Below are 15,153 nucleotides of genomic sequence, written 5' to 3' on the forward strand. Positions count from 1 at the left end.
TTTTTTAACATGTTATCATTTATATGGTATTTTGAGCTCGAACTTCACATACTCTGAGGACATCAAAGATTTATTTGACATCTTAAAAAAAGCCTTGTGAAATGTCCACTTTAAAAATGTCATTAAAATAACAGACTCTATATGAAGCATTATTCCTGATTTAGTTTTTAGGAAAATTAGAAGTAAGCTTTTGTTACAGAACCAATTTTCACTTGGTAAATTATCCATTAAATTAGAAAAAATTCTTCAGCAGGTTTTAATATCATGGCTACTGGTTTATAAACATATTTTTTTCACATCACCACTGTTTATTTGGAACTACCAAAATATCATTGTTTTTGGAGAGCTGGTGCTCAAGTCACATTTGTTTTGTTAATCAGTTATTAGATGACAATGGTCAGTTTTATTCATTTTCAGAATTCTCTAGAAAATGTGATTAAGGGATTTCATCAAAAAAAAGTATTCAATGCAATCCCCAGTGATATTAAAACACATTTGAAAGGTGTACAAACATATTATCCTACTTCTATATATAAAGAGTATGTTACAGTTGAATGGGGTTTTGATTACTGATGACAGATTTGAAGATTGTGTTATAGACTAAGGTTAAACACTACAGTTAACAGGAAAGCATCCTTGTGTGAAAGGTGTGGGGTTAATATGTAATACAATGTGTCAGAGAAGAAAGGAATAAATTAACTGTCAAGTTTTAAAAGAAAGATATCCAGGAATTGACCATGAAGAACCTTAGTAGGAGGAGTAATCACAATAATACAATTTCTGAAAAGTACTGGTTTGATTTATAGGTTATAGAGTATAGATTGATTATCTATATGAGGTTGGTGGGTAGAATACGGTAGTTATAGAGCTGTTCCCCCTCCTTTTCTTATTGTGTCATATATTAATTTAGTAAGGTGTGTTATCTGTCTCCTCCTGTTATGTTATGATGTATGCTTTTGTGTCTAATGTTCAACCAAAATTGCAATAAATAAAAAGGTGGAGGAGCCGGACACGCAACGCAAAAAAATTAAATAAACTTCGATGGTTCACCACTAGGGGGAGTTGATGTTAAAATGTTACTGATCTGTTTGCCCTAAATAAAACTAGAAACACAGAATACACTTTTACTTAATGGCATTAAGTTAAGTTAAATAATTAATTTTTTATAAGAACATATTTTTAGAAAACTCTTGCAATTATTGTGCAAAAAGTGTAAAATGTTTGGACTGGGATATCTTGTTGCCTTTACCACATTTTTACTAGCAGGTGACGCCAATTTAGGTGTTTCGAAAGCGTCGTTTCTTTCATCAACAATTAAAGAAAAATAATAAATGTGTCACAAATTTTAATAGTTTTAAAGGTTTTCTTATTAAAAGACTATGAAATGGTTTTAATTCTAAAAAGTGTTACGGGTTAGTGTTGTCGTTTCCTTTTTTACATGTTAATTGGATCCACCTGGTTGCCTATTAAGTGTTGCCTATTTAAGAGACCTGAATCCTGAGTGAAGAGATCCTGCGCTTGAGCTCGGTTGGACCTTTATTGCCTCGTGACGGCTCAGCTGAACCAAACAGAGAAGTGAATGATTCTGTCCATCATGGGGATAGACGAGAAAAAGTTTTGTTTATGTGCACAGATTGTGATCTTAACCCTTGTAGCATGCACTTCCTCAGGTATTTCAATCAATTTAATATTCTTCAGTAAGTTGATTTCTCACTTCTGCTAATAAAGAGGTAAATTTGGGGCAGATGTGAGATTATGTGTAGTGTACTTGCACTTTCTGTATCTGTTTTAAGAGAAATTGAATCCACTTAAACATTTATTAGTGATAATTGTTGTTCTTACATCTTACATTGACATTCACGTCGTCTTTTGGGGTGTGTGATGTTTGGTTGTCTGCAGTTCAGTCCGGATCCCTGTTTTGTCCTACATCTTCCCCCTCACCCCAAACACCGACTTCTGGTAAGGAAACAAGAATCTCAAGGTTTGATTTTTGTGCATAAGGTAAATTGTCATTTTTCTCCTATAGTTCATTCTCTGAGGCCTGCTGATGTGTCTATGATATCTGCTCTGGTTTTCTCTGATGTTGAGAGGTACTGTATGTCCAGATATGTCACAAACACATACACAATATTATTGATTGAAATGAAGGGATGGACAGCAGACAGCCATACTGGCACAGAAAAAGAGTTTACATTGAGCTGAACCCACCTTTAAATCTGAATTCAGATCTTTAGCTAAATCCACTGATTTTGTTTAATAATTGTCGGATGTTAAATGAGAAGTAAGCTGAAGATTAATGGCACTATTTCTGTCAACAACCCACAGATGATGTAATTATTTCTTTATTGCATATTTAAAATGAGAACATTGTGGAGAATCATACAAACAGATGCTGTGTTTTTATTGTATCACTATGCTTTAAAAAGCAAATGCACATTTAAAGCCCCTTTACGTCTGTTGCAAATGTAATTGAATCTACCAAATCAAAAATCAAATTAACTTTTTTTTTGTCTTTGTCCATTAGATCTGATGAAATTAATGCCCTGAACTTTCTGTTAGGTGAGACTTCTGCATATCACATACAGAAATAATAAACTGCATGAACAAAATTAAACTTATTTTTTTATCTGCATTAAACTTCTCGCTAGTTGTTTAAGAGTTAAAATGAAACTTTCACTCTTCTTTACTTCAAAGATCTTTGTAAGGGTTGTTTAAATGAGAGGTTGAAGTCAAGGCCTGAATCTGAATTAAGTCTGAATTGTATATTATAAGATGGTAAATGGCACGATACATTGTACACAAAGTACTACTAGATATTCTGCGCTTCGTGTCTTTAACCTTAATTTTTTTTATACCGTAAAACCCATGGTTAATTTTCCTAAGCGCCGATTTCTTCCAATCTAGTAAATAACATCTCTTTACTTTTCTGTTTTAGAAATATTCTTCACCTTTAACCCTAAGGTGTCGTGTTTTGTACCCAAGCAGAGGTAAAATGTTTTTTCTACAATTATTGTTTTTACTGTGCATGTTGTATACATGTTTAGTATTTATTGATAGTTTATTAATTTTATACCACCAGTTGTTAAATGCTTTATTCTGATTGGTTGATGTTCCTCAGGTATGCATTATTTTGATTCGCATACCTAACCTGTCAAATGTCTTCCACACCACAGTTACCACATACATTGCTCTGTTGGTTATAAATGGAATATTTGACTCCTTGGGTGTGCATTTGTCTTCAAATAATTCAACGGCCTGTCGTCAATTATTCCTTATGTAATTGCCCCTTTACAATGCATTATTCATTTTATTAATGAATTTAGAGCTGATACCTTATGTGTGTTGGGTCTGTGAAAACCCAGCTAGTGTTTTTTGTGATCTACAATATCATCCTACATAATGTAAAGAACATTCTGTGAAAAATAACCTTGATATCTTTAACATTAAGGACATGTGTGCGATTGAAATCAAATGTTAATGCTCTTAAACTCAGGATTAGGTTGAAACTTTAGCCTGGATTTTACAGACAGGATCATATATTTAACTCTTTGTGTGACAGGAGCATCATGGATCAAGCAGAGAGCATCACACAGTCCCTCAGCTCCACTCAGGTAAACGCAAGCAAACGAAAGCACTCAAGGATCTTTCCACAAACATGAAGAACTAAAGTACACTATCAGGAATAAAGGTACAAGGTTCAATAATTGTCACTGTGGCAGTACCTTTTAAAAAAAGTACACACTTGTACCTAATGGGTGCATATTGTTACCTTAAATGTACACATCTGTACACTGTAAAACTAGTTTGTTCAACTTCTAAACGCATTACCTGGTTGTTACTTGGTTGCCTTCAATTTTGAGTACATTAAGACAGTTTAATGTCCAAGTGACAACTATTGTACCTTATGCCTCTTTTGTGTAGCAACTTTTGGGTGTGAGATTTAAGTGTCTCACCTACCAGCCAATGTATGTGAATTTCAGATATTATAAACAATATATGCAGTACACCCATTATAATGTATATGTAACATACTGCAAAATATACTCTTGCTCTCTCGCTTTCTCTCTCTGACAGTGGAAGCTGCTCTTGTTTTTTGTACCGGTTGATGAGCCGTGTGCATGTGAAGGCCAGGTCAGACCACCTCTATAGCAAACCACCTGTACTGTAGTAAATCAAGTCCAGTTCTGACACCATAAATATTTTCCTCTTCCTTTAGGACATCAGAGCAAGTCTTAATGAAACCGTGAACCGAGTGGAGAATGAACTAAGCAGCCTTCACAAGCAGGTGCAGATGCTCCGTATCAGTCAAACAAAAGCAATTAAGTCCAGTTGGAAACACTTTGCAATATTAAATTATTATTGAACCTTATTGCAGAGTATTAACATTACGTTTGTTACTCATTTTGAATTTAGGATTTAAAATGTGACCTATCTGAAAAATCCAGGTTAAAGTCTCTGTAATTTGGAGCATCAAGTTTTGATTTCATTCTTTATTGCCTTACTGTCAATATAAAAAAATGTAAAGCGCATTCAGTGAAATAACCTTACGTAGGAGGATTTTATGTAGAAAACCATCACAAATGACTTTAGACTGTGTTTTACATAAACCATACGTAATATAATTACAGCAGTATAACACCTTTTCTCTCTTCTCTAGTTGACACACACACTCGTTCATGTTGTTGTTTGGGGTCGACTGCCAACTTCTGAATCTCCTAACCGGTGAGTTGTGAATATAAACATTCTGCAAACTCAAACATAATATTTTATGATTTTAAAGGTGATTGTATTTTTGATTGTAGAGTTTGTCAGTGCCATTGTGAGGAGGAATACAGTACAAACCGACGTAGACTGAACACTGTAACCCTCATGGCTTCATTGCAGGTAAATACAGAAAGCTTTCAACTGTGTGCATGCACGAGACATTTGTATGAAGTTGCGAAACCAAAATGAATGTGACTTCCTTTTTAAGAAACTCTTAAATGTGCATATTACGCTTCAAGATGGATAAATCCTTTAAAAACAATTGCACATCCTTATGTCATTGACTCGTATAATAAAAAGTGATTAGTTGGTTAAACTTCGTGTTCATGCATTGAACAGGAATCTCTCAGTGCTGTTTTAAAGATCAACGGTTGGTTTAGCGAACGGGAAGATTTCAGTGTGATGCTTCAATCCATCCCGGTGTACACTGATCTGTCAACTTCGGTAAGTATTCCGAGATCAAATATAAACTTGATCTTTTTAGTGGATCTGAAGTAACTGTAACTAGTACACGTGACAAAACCTGAACATTACAGATGAAAGACGAGCAGTCAAGTGTAGCGGGTGACGTCAGCAAACAGGCTTTACAACTATGGTTACATTTGGTGAGTTAATATCAATGCACACAACACTGACCCTTTGTGTGAACATTGATCCTTTAGATGAAAAGGTGTTAAGTTTGGTGAAACCAAAGGTAATTTTATTAACAATTTAAACTTGATATTAATGCAGAGTCTGACAAGTCAACTGTATTTTTACTGCCCATTTAATTGTATCGGTGAACAAGCTGCAGTTGTTCTGAAACAAACATCCCCTAGTATAAAAGTTCAGAGCGGTAAAGTTTCTCTCTGATTGATGTGACGGCTAACAGGTGTACAGTACACTAGCTTTCATAAGAGCTGCATCTTGACCTGCCCGTCTAATCTTGCCCACAAATGATGAACTAAGACCTTACAATTAATTGTAATTATTTTTCCCTCAGTTGCAGCCAGTGACAAACAAGACTGAGATTGAGGGTCTCGGCTATATTCCGTGCCCTGCGGAGGTAATTTTTCAGTGCCGATTTGAGACCTGGTTTGTACTTTTCAACACTCTTGAATGTGATAATGTTTTCTAATTCACCCATACATGCACTTGCACTTGTTGCTTTCACACAGGCAAAGCCGTACTTGCGAACACCACAAAACTCACCTGAACCGGAAGCAGATGTCCTGACTCTAGACCCGGTGAGTCCATAATCTCTGCATGCAGACCTTCCTCTGCCATCTCATTGTGGTGCTATGTAACTCATGCACTTGTGTCTTAATGCATTTATTCTGTCAGGTGATGGGGACTAAGCTCCCCTGTGAGGACCGATCTCCATCTCCCACTGTTCCCACCTCAGGTGAATAGAAATGTGACCCTACACATACTTAACATGTGGTGGTGTAACATAATGGGGAATTATGGGAAATGTCAGATTTCACAAAGCACATGTCTTCTGTAGTTCACTACCTGAGGCCAGCGGATATCAAAGTGGTGGCAGCGATTGGTGATTCATTGACTGTGAGAAACTTTCAGTTTATTTTTGCAGATACAATGGTGAATTAAACTAAGAACATTGTTCTTGGATGAACAGCATGTTTTAAACCTAAAGTTTTTGTATATGTAGGCAGGTAATGGGGTGGGCGCAGCACCAAACGATCAGCTGGATTTGATCACACAGTACCGCGGCCTATCGTGGAGGTAAGTAGTGCCATCTAAAGTGTTTAAAGTCATACTGGTTTAGTTTTAGCCACTTGATTTAAAGAAAACAATAAAATTTATACGCAAACTATTAACCCCCAGGATTTTTCTTTCCAAAAATATTGAATGCGTAGTACTTTTTTCTTTTTACTTTAAGCATCGGCGGGGACCAGGACTTATCATCTGTGAAAACTTTACCAAGTATGTACACGTTTGTGACGTTGTCTTTATTAAATGTTTTAAGCAGCTCATAAGGGAAAACCTGATCAATAATAATTTTGGAACTACTTGATGTCACTTATACACCATTACCATACATTATGTATTTATACATCAGTATATTTCAAAAACAAAGGGTTGTCCATTGTTTTCAGCCATTGCTAAACTTTGAGATCATTCCCCTCAGTTTCTTTCTGAATACTGACACTGTTCTTGCATTTCATGCACACACTTTCATTTTGTATTTGCCTAATCATGATTGATTAAGCCCCAATTTTCAGCTGTTTTAAGTGTGCCACAACATCTGATTTCCAGTACAACAAATAAATAATAGACATTTTACATTGAGCGTGCAAGTTGAGCATCTAATGTTTTTTTTAACTGCTCAAACTAAGTGTTGATGGACCTTCAGTGATAAGTTATACAAGCTATTTTCTCCTGTAGATATTTTGAAAGAGTTTAACCCTTCGCTCGTGGGCTATTCATTGGGAGAAGGAGATGAGAAGTCTGCACAAAGTTTTCTGAACCAAGCGGTAGCCGAAGCCAATTCTGAGTGGGTATCTCTCCTCAACATGAGCATCTGAAAGCGTTTTTTTTTTTTTTTTTTTTTAAATAGTGAAACATTATTCTGGCTAATTTGTTGCAGTGATCTGGTTAATCAAGCTCGTGCTGTCATTTCAAGAATGAAATCCGACTCCGTGAGTCAATTACACTCTCAAACCATAATCCATAATCTAAACCTGATCCTAACCTCGTAAATTGTCAATGTTTGTCTCTTAGCGTATCGATTTCCAGAACGATTGGAAGGTTATCACGGTCTATATTGGAGCACGGGACATGTGTGACTTCTGCTCTGATACTGTATGTCAACCGTAATGGACCTTAATTTATCATCAGAATTGGTTAATTGATTTGCACTCACAATCTGTTTCTCTCAGGAATATTTTTCTCCTGATAACTTTGGAAGGCGTCTACGTGAATCCCTGGACCTATTACACAGTGAGGTGAGACTTTCGTCTTAGATTCACGTGGCTTTTGGCCAGGCTTGTAAAGCAGAAACAATGAGCTCAAATGTGCATTCATCAAACTAATCCATTTAGTTATTAAATAGTGGTGGAGTGATTTCTCTTATCCTTTTTGTATATTTGTTTCTAGTTTAAACCAGTTTAGTGTTCTTCTCCAGGTACCTCGTGCGCTGGTGAATCTGGTGCAGCTTATGTACGTGGTCCCACTGCGTCGCCTGCATCAGGACCCCAGCATCGGCTGTCCCACCTGGATGTCCAAGTGAGTTTAGTCTGGAAGAGTTGTTTCTCCTGATATCTGTTTGACCTCCCAAATAACTCGTTTCTGACACTTATTCATTTTAAGGCATTGTGTATATGATATACTTTGTTTTGGGTTTGTTTTAAGTGTGCTATAGTTGTGTTTTCGTTTTTTTAGGATTTTGTGCCCATGTGTGATTGAACCTGAAGACGGATCTTATGAACTTCAGAGGTTGGAGGATTTCAATAAAGCCTATCAGGTAAAATACAAAGAAATGCAGTGTAAGGCAAGATCTTTCATCCAGAGTTTATTTTTTGAGGGGGAAATAAACCTTTGACCATGTTAACCACAAACTTCAGCTTTAGTACCAAGTCATTTTGTGTGGGTTTTTTCTACATTTAGGATGTTTTCATGTTAAAACATTCTGTGAAAATATAACTTGTCTTTTAGTATTGACTGCGTAAGATTGAAATCAATCTTTGATGCTCCTAATCTCCTTTAGATGAGACTTAAAGGTGACATAGAATGATTGAACGGGGTATTTATCCTTGTTCTGTGATGTGACATGTAGACAAACATTTTTTTTGTTTGAGTCTGCGATGCCTTAGAAGCTTCCTAAAAACCTCTCTCAGATAGCTCTATTAGGGTGGGGGATTTTAAACAAGTGGTTTTGCACCTATTTGGCTCCCCCTACTGGCTTAACTTGCAGTCTCATTACTGATTGGCTGACTTTGCTGCCACTCAAAAAATGTAGCCAATTATTTTAAAGTGGGGGGGGGGCAGTTAGATGCCTGTGATGTCATAAGCATCAGTTTTTCAGATTGGGCTGTTTTCTGGCTGACATTTCTAAAAGAGGAATTTCTATGAGACTGAGATGTTTAGCACTTTTTGTATGTTTGTGAATGTGGGTAGACTACCATTATTCAACAAAGACAAGGTAAAAATGTTTTTTCATTCTCTGTCCCCTTTAAGTTTGGCTTTCAGAGACCTAAATATTTCTTCTCTGTGTGTCTAAAGCGTGCTATGGTGCAGCTGGTTGAGTCGGGACGATATGATACGCATGAGAACTTCACCGTAGTTTTGCAGCCATTCTTCAGAAACGTGTCTCTCCCTTTGATGAAGGTATAAAACAAACCATCTTATCTCGTTTAACACAACCTGTCCTTTCTTGATCTCTCACTGTGTCATTATCTCTCTATAGGACGGAAGGCCTGACCGTTCCCATTTCTCTCCCAACTGCGTTCATCTCAGTCAAAAAGCTCACACTTTAATGGCACAAGCTCTCTGGAACAACATGGTGAGCATATACAATATTGTGTCGAAGTCTTGGGCCACCCAGGATTGTTTTAGCAAAGTTTTAATGATGTGCACTTTTACATGAAAGTAAATTTTCTTCAGGTAACTCTGTATTTAGTGTTGACACCACCTAAGCACATCTTTAACTCTTGGAGACACTAGTCATGACGTTTAGATTGGGATTAGAAATTAGCGTTTCATTTTAGGAGATCCTGCAGGTTCCTGCTATTGCTCACTAAATATTTCAGCACTTTTTTTTCTTAAAGGAACAGTATGTAGGATTGTGGCCAAAACTGGTATTGCAATCACACAACTGGTGGCCAATACACAAAATGACAACACAAACATCAGTTGAGGGCTGCAACCCCACTTTTTAAATGACAATATCCTGGCCAGACCACTGTTGTCAGTGTTAGAAGTATTTGAAATGAAAATGATTTCTTAATGTCTAGTGACATATCAGGGCCATTTTATGATTAATTGATATAAATTTCTTACATACTGTTCCTTTAATTCATACAAATTTCCTGTTCTCGTTGTATTCAAAGCGACGAGAAATAATTATACTTTATGGTTCGTATACCATAAAGTATAGCAAGAACTAATCTGGATGAGGATGCTGTTGCCATCAATAGAATAAGGTGTTAAAATAATCCTAATGTGTAAGAGTATTAATGATTCATTGCCTTCATGCATATTTACTTTTTTAAATTGTTTTGTATTGTAGGTAAAATAATAATGCCACATGTTCACTTTTTAAACTATATACATAAAAAAAATTCCCTCACAGCTGCAGCCCTTGGGTAATAAAACGGATTATACTCCTGATGTCCCTCTGGTATGCCCTGATGAGGTAAGTTTACTCGTAGCACATGCATGTATATTCATTTAAATGTCCATTACTGTCACATGATAACATTTGTTTCATATTCTTCCACAGTCAATCCCTTTTTTAAGGACCTATCTCAACAGTTTTTACACATACGAAATCCCACCTCCCACTCCTTCACCGCCCACTGTAAGTGTACTTTAAATAAAAAACAATTAATTTGCAAGACAAGATAAATTTGTTTCCCACTTGTATTACAGAACTGGGGAAGTGATTTCTACTGTGAGGACACGGCACCCTCTGAAAGTGTGCCAACATCAGGTAAAAGATGGTAAATCTCACTGGATGGCATGCATTATTTTTTTTTTTAGTTTATTCATGGATGCATTTATTTGGAAATGGATTGCTTTTTACAATACTGTTGTATTTAAGTTTTCCAATAAATCCTCACGTTTCTCAGTTCACAGACTGCGCCCAGGTGACATTAAAATAGTCGCAGCTTTGGGAGATGCAGCCACTGTAAGTGTGTGTACAGTATACGTGTAAGTGTCTGTCATACTGTTATTAACACGCTCTTACTTACTTGTCAGGTCAGCTTGGGTGCAAAGGCTGAAAATCTCCTGCAGTTATTCAATATGGAGCGAGGGGTTTCATGGAGGTGAGACTTTAATCCCAAAACAACAGCTGGGTAATTCCAGTGTTTTGGATGTGACTTATCAAATCAATAAAAACTAACTTAAACTTAACTGTTTGACATGGTAAGGTCAACATCATCTGCTCATGTAAAGTTTTTTTTTTTTTTTTTATTTGACAGCATTGGTGGAGATGAAACATTGGAAACGGTTACCACATTGCCAAGTGAGTATTGCTGTAGTTGCAGTGGTTCTTATTGGTAATATGGCCCTCGGATTTGATTTTATTCTTAGAAATGGATGTGTATCGTTTCCCTACAGACATCCTTAAGAAGTTCAATCCAAATGTTTTCGGCTTCTCAAAGGGAACAAATGAGCAAACCAAAGGCTTCAATGTGGCTGTGACAGGAGCCCAAGCAAGGTAATAGACATACACCTTGATGAATACAGAGGCGCTTCAAAACATTGTCTAACACTTTTTTTTTTTTTACCCCTTTCTCTTAACAGAAACATACCAGAGCAAGTGCGGGATCTCATCACAGCTTTAAGCAGTAGTGATGTATGTTCTTTCCTGCTACTGAAATACTTTCTTTCATCCACCTACTGAAGACCAGCTAAAACCACCCTAAGGTTGCCTGGTTTTAGCTGGTGTCGCGGGCTGTATTTCCCTGCCTAAATAAGTGGCCCTAACCAGATTTACCAGACTGGGAGGACCAGCTTACACAAGCCAAAGAGCTTAGCCAAGATGGCCAAACTTCCAGCCTGGTCAAACTGACTTAAGATGGTGGATGAGTTGGCCTTTGACCAGCTAAAAAGTAGCCAAAACTAGCCTGGTACACCAGCTTAACCTGCTCAAACCAGTCAACCATCTTATGCTGGTCTCTTTTATAGCAGACTCCTTTTATGGTGAACAAATTGCTAAATGGATCCTTTTAACTTGCAACCAAATAACACTAAATAGAAATTACCATGCATACATTTCTGGTTAAAGCCACAAAGCAATTTCCTTCATTGATGGTGATCTTATTGTCATCGTCTCTCAGAAAGTGAACTTTGAAGAATATTGGAAGCTGGTGACACTGTTTATCGGGCTAAATGACCTTTGCCTGCACTGTCATGACCCGGTAAGTGCATGTGCTTAATAGCGGCTCTCATCCTGCAATTGCAAATTACATTTCGGCCTGCATCAGAGGACACTGTGAACACCTTTAAGCAGTTAAAATGCATTCAGATGCAAGCAAACCTGCACAATTCCTGTTTTCCCATATTAAAAACCCAAAATGAAGTTGTGCACAGAAACATCACCCTATGCTTGTGTTTGCTTTTTCTTCGGTCAGGATTCTCGGTCTCCTCAGAAGTACATTGATCACATCACTGAAAGTCTAGACATGTTATACAATGAGGTAAGCACACCTGTGCTGGTCACATGACCACACCTGATGTTTATTACACAAAATACCACAGTATTTTACCAGGTTGTATACAGTACAGGTGAAATCCTCATTTGCATTGTTTGTTTCCAGGTTCCTAGAGTTCTGGTAAATGTTGTGGAAGTCCCTGAGGTGAAGGATGTTCGTTTGGTACACAAAAACACGTTGGGATGCAGCCTCATCAAGGAGTAAATCAATAATTTAAAGAGATTAGTGTGCATTTTTATCTGTACATCGACAGCATTGTCATGACTGCATGTGTGACAGGAGCATGTGTCCATGTTTTCTGGACCCGGAAGAGAAATCTCCGGAACTGCGAGAAATGAAGAAGATCAACGGGGACTTCCAGGTCTGTAGATGGTCAAGATGTAGATCATGGCTTGCATGTAGTTGAATAATGTTAAGATTCTGTTTATACTTCATGTTTTATCTATATTTGAAGAGTTTCGTTGCAAAACATTTGTCAAAACATGTTTGTTTTTTATACCACGGGTCTGTTGAATGCTGCATTCTGATTGGCTGAGAAATGTTCTATGGGTGTTTATTTTTCTGTAAACCGCACACCGAACTTGTCAAATGTCTTAAAAATAGGCACCAGCGCAATGTTTGTGGTATAAGGGGAATAATTGACTCCGGTCCTTTTATTTGAAAATGTGTCGTGCTGCATTACCACCTTGGTGTGCATTATTTTCTCTTAATTCAATGGCCCGTCGTCAATTATTCCTTACATAGTGCTACTTGGCTGTATTTAAGTTATTAAGGTTTAAATCAAAACAAAACGACTGCAGTTGAATTGAGATTAATTGGAATGCACAACCAAAAAACCAGATTTCTGAAAAATAAAATCTCGTTTTGCAACAACCCTTCATTTAATATCACCTCTAAACTTGCTGCTTTCTCACTTTTATAGTCCCATTATTGACTGATTTTGTGGTCCAGGGTCACACAACAGACAAGTCGCATTGTTATTCACGTATTTTAAGACGTTTAAGATCGTTTTCCATGAAGATATTTGCTGCAGTAAATGTATCATGTATTCATGAGTAACGTGTTGCTTTAAAGGGGATTTGCTCAATTTTTAGGTTTTTTGGCACACTCAGATTACAGATTTTCCAATAGTTGTATCTCAGCCACCAATTGTCCTATCCTACACTGCAAAAAGTGATTTTCAAGAAAATTCTTAGATATTTTTACTGAAAAAAGACCAAATACTAAATATTCTTAAATTAAGATGTATTTTCTTGAGCAAAATAACCCAAGAAATTTGATATTTTTGGTCTAAAAACTAGACTTTTAAGTGATTTTGTGCATAAAACGAGCAAAAATCTGCCAATGGGGTAAGCAAAAACGTATTTCTTGAATTGTTCTTGAATTTAGTGTAAGAAATGTTCAAGAATAATTGGCAGGTTTTTTATGTTTGCTTTATGCACAATCACTTTAGTTTTTAAGACCAAAAATATCAAACTTGACTTATTTTCTTATGTCATTTTGCTCATCAAGAAAAAGCATTTTAATTTAAGGATTTTTAGATATTTCTACTGAATGTATTTTAAAAACGTGTTTATATTGTGCGTTTAATGTTTTGTAACTGTTTTATTTTGGAGATATTTTGTACAGCACTTTGGTCAACCAAGGTTTGTTTAAATGTGCTTTATAAAAGGAAACTTGAGACTCTGGACCACAAAACTACTCATACACTGCAAAAAAAGACTTCGTATGTCTTCAAGTTTCAAGTTCTTGTAACGCTACACGGGGCAGCTCTCCTAATTTCTCATAGATGGAGCTTTACAATAACCATAGCTTTAAATTGTCTGTCAATGTCTAATGCCTTTCATGTATAGTGATCTTCAGTTATTTTTTTGTCAGACGGAGACTGAAAGGCTGGTATATGGGGGTCGGTATGATGGACGAGAGGACTTTGCAGTGGTGTTGCAGCCCTTCTTTAAAAACAGTGTTATCCCAAAGACTGAGGTTTGTGTCCTGGGCCTTGAGCTCTCTTTTGTTAGAGGAGCCCATAACTTTACATGCAACAGAATACATTTAGTATATTTGTGCGCTACAGTAAATTTACAGGATAGAAAATTCAGTATACAGAAGTGACTTGGACCCTATCAAAACCTACTGCAATCAACCACTTTAATGACTTGGTCGATCTTGCAGTTAGTGTAGTCTACAACGTTTGGGGGCCCAATTTCTGTCTTACCCCTAAGTTTTGCATGTTCATGAGCGTAAGCGTTATCCCAATAGGGCCTTACACTTACGTGACGTGCAAAACTAAAGGGAAGGGGTAAGATCGAGAAATGGTATTGGGCTTTTAGTCTCATTTGTTAGATGCTTTGCGGAAGGCCACTTAATGGATAAATGTAAAATCTTTCTCTTAGGATGGCACACCTGACCTAAACTTCTTCTCTGTGGACTGTGCTCATTTCTCTGAACGTGGACATGCGGAATTTGCCATTGGACTCTGGAACAACATGGTGAATATACATGCACACGCATTCACAACAGCATCTAATTTGTACTCAACAGTACTTGTATTTCTTTTTCAAGCTGGAGCCTGTGGGGAGTAAACTAATCTACCATAATTTCACACACGATCGCAGTAAGATCCATTGTCCCACAAAGGTGAGTAGTTGACGGATTAAAACCAGTTAATGCATCCAGAGATTTTAAGGAAGTTAACTCGCTTAATCTTGCCCAGGTGGAGAATTACACTGTGAATTGGGATGCACAGATAAATAAGCAAAATGTGCTTTCAAATAATGCTTTCCCTTTCTTCTGCAGGAGAATCCTTTCATCTTTACAACGTTAAACAGTGTGAGCGGCAACTCTGGAGTATCGACAACTGCCGTCCCCAGTACACAGCCTACAGAGGCACCCCAGCCCCTCTTGATTGTAAAAATAAAAGGTTGAATTAAACTTTCAAGGCTTTTGTTTACTTTTTTTTTTTTTTTTTTTTTGGGTGATATTCACCTCAAATTCAACTCCATTTATA

General features: G+C 36.9%; 1 protein-coding gene across 1 annotated transcript; it reads left to right on the top strand.

Moving 5' to 3' along the window:
• The first annotated feature begins 1,535 nt into the window (after positions 1–1,535).
• On the top strand, positions 1,536–15,077 carry LOC135749007 (phospholipase B1, membrane-associated-like). Its single transcript, XM_065267365.1, has 42 exons — positions 1,536–1,670; positions 1,900–1,959; positions 2,027–2,090; positions 2,525–2,559; positions 2,936–2,987; positions 3,560–3,611; positions 4,075–4,131; positions 4,217–4,285; positions 4,658–4,722; positions 4,803–4,884; positions 5,104–5,208; positions 5,301–5,369; positions 5,747–5,809; positions 5,922–5,990; positions 6,088–6,148; positions 6,251–6,309; positions 6,416–6,489; positions 6,647–6,690; positions 7,153–7,261; positions 7,355–7,406; positions 7,489–7,569; positions 7,647–7,712; positions 7,892–7,992; positions 8,149–8,230; positions 8,989–9,093; positions 9,173–9,268; positions 10,058–10,120; positions 10,208–10,285; positions 10,357–10,417; positions 10,557–10,615; positions 10,687–10,754; positions 10,911–10,954; positions 11,050–11,149; positions 11,236–11,287; positions 11,772–11,852; positions 12,066–12,131; positions 12,252–12,346; positions 12,426–12,507; positions 14,025–14,129; positions 14,540–14,635; positions 14,709–14,783; positions 14,943–15,077. The coding sequence occupies exons 1-42, from the start codon at positions 1,580–1,582 to the stop codon at positions 15,069–15,071; spliced, it is 3,117 nt and encodes a 1,038-aa protein (XP_065123437.1). The 5' UTR covers positions 1,536–1,579; the 3' UTR covers positions 15,072–15,077.
• Positions 15,078–15,153: the final 76 nt, after the last annotated feature.

Source organism: Paramisgurnus dabryanus, chromosome 17, assembly GCF_030506205.2.
Source record: "Paramisgurnus dabryanus chromosome 17, PD_genome_1.1, whole genome shotgun sequence".
In the NCBI taxonomy this organism is placed as follows: domain Eukaryota; kingdom Metazoa; phylum Chordata; class Actinopteri; order Cypriniformes; family Cobitidae; genus Paramisgurnus; species Paramisgurnus dabryanus.

Coding starts and splice junctions, on each gene's coding strand:
- LOC135749007 (XM_065267365.1), top strand. CDS start 1,580: ATGATTCTGTCCATCATGGGGATAGACGAGAAAAAGTTTTGTTTATGT. Junction 4,286..4,657: donor TAAGCAGCCTTCACAAGCAG/GTGCAGATGCTC, acceptor TCTCTTCTCTAG/TTGACACACACACTCGTTCA. Junction 10,755..10,910: donor GAGCGAGGGGTTTCATGGAG/GTGAGACTTTAA, acceptor TTTATTTGACAG/CATTGGTGGAGATGAAACAT.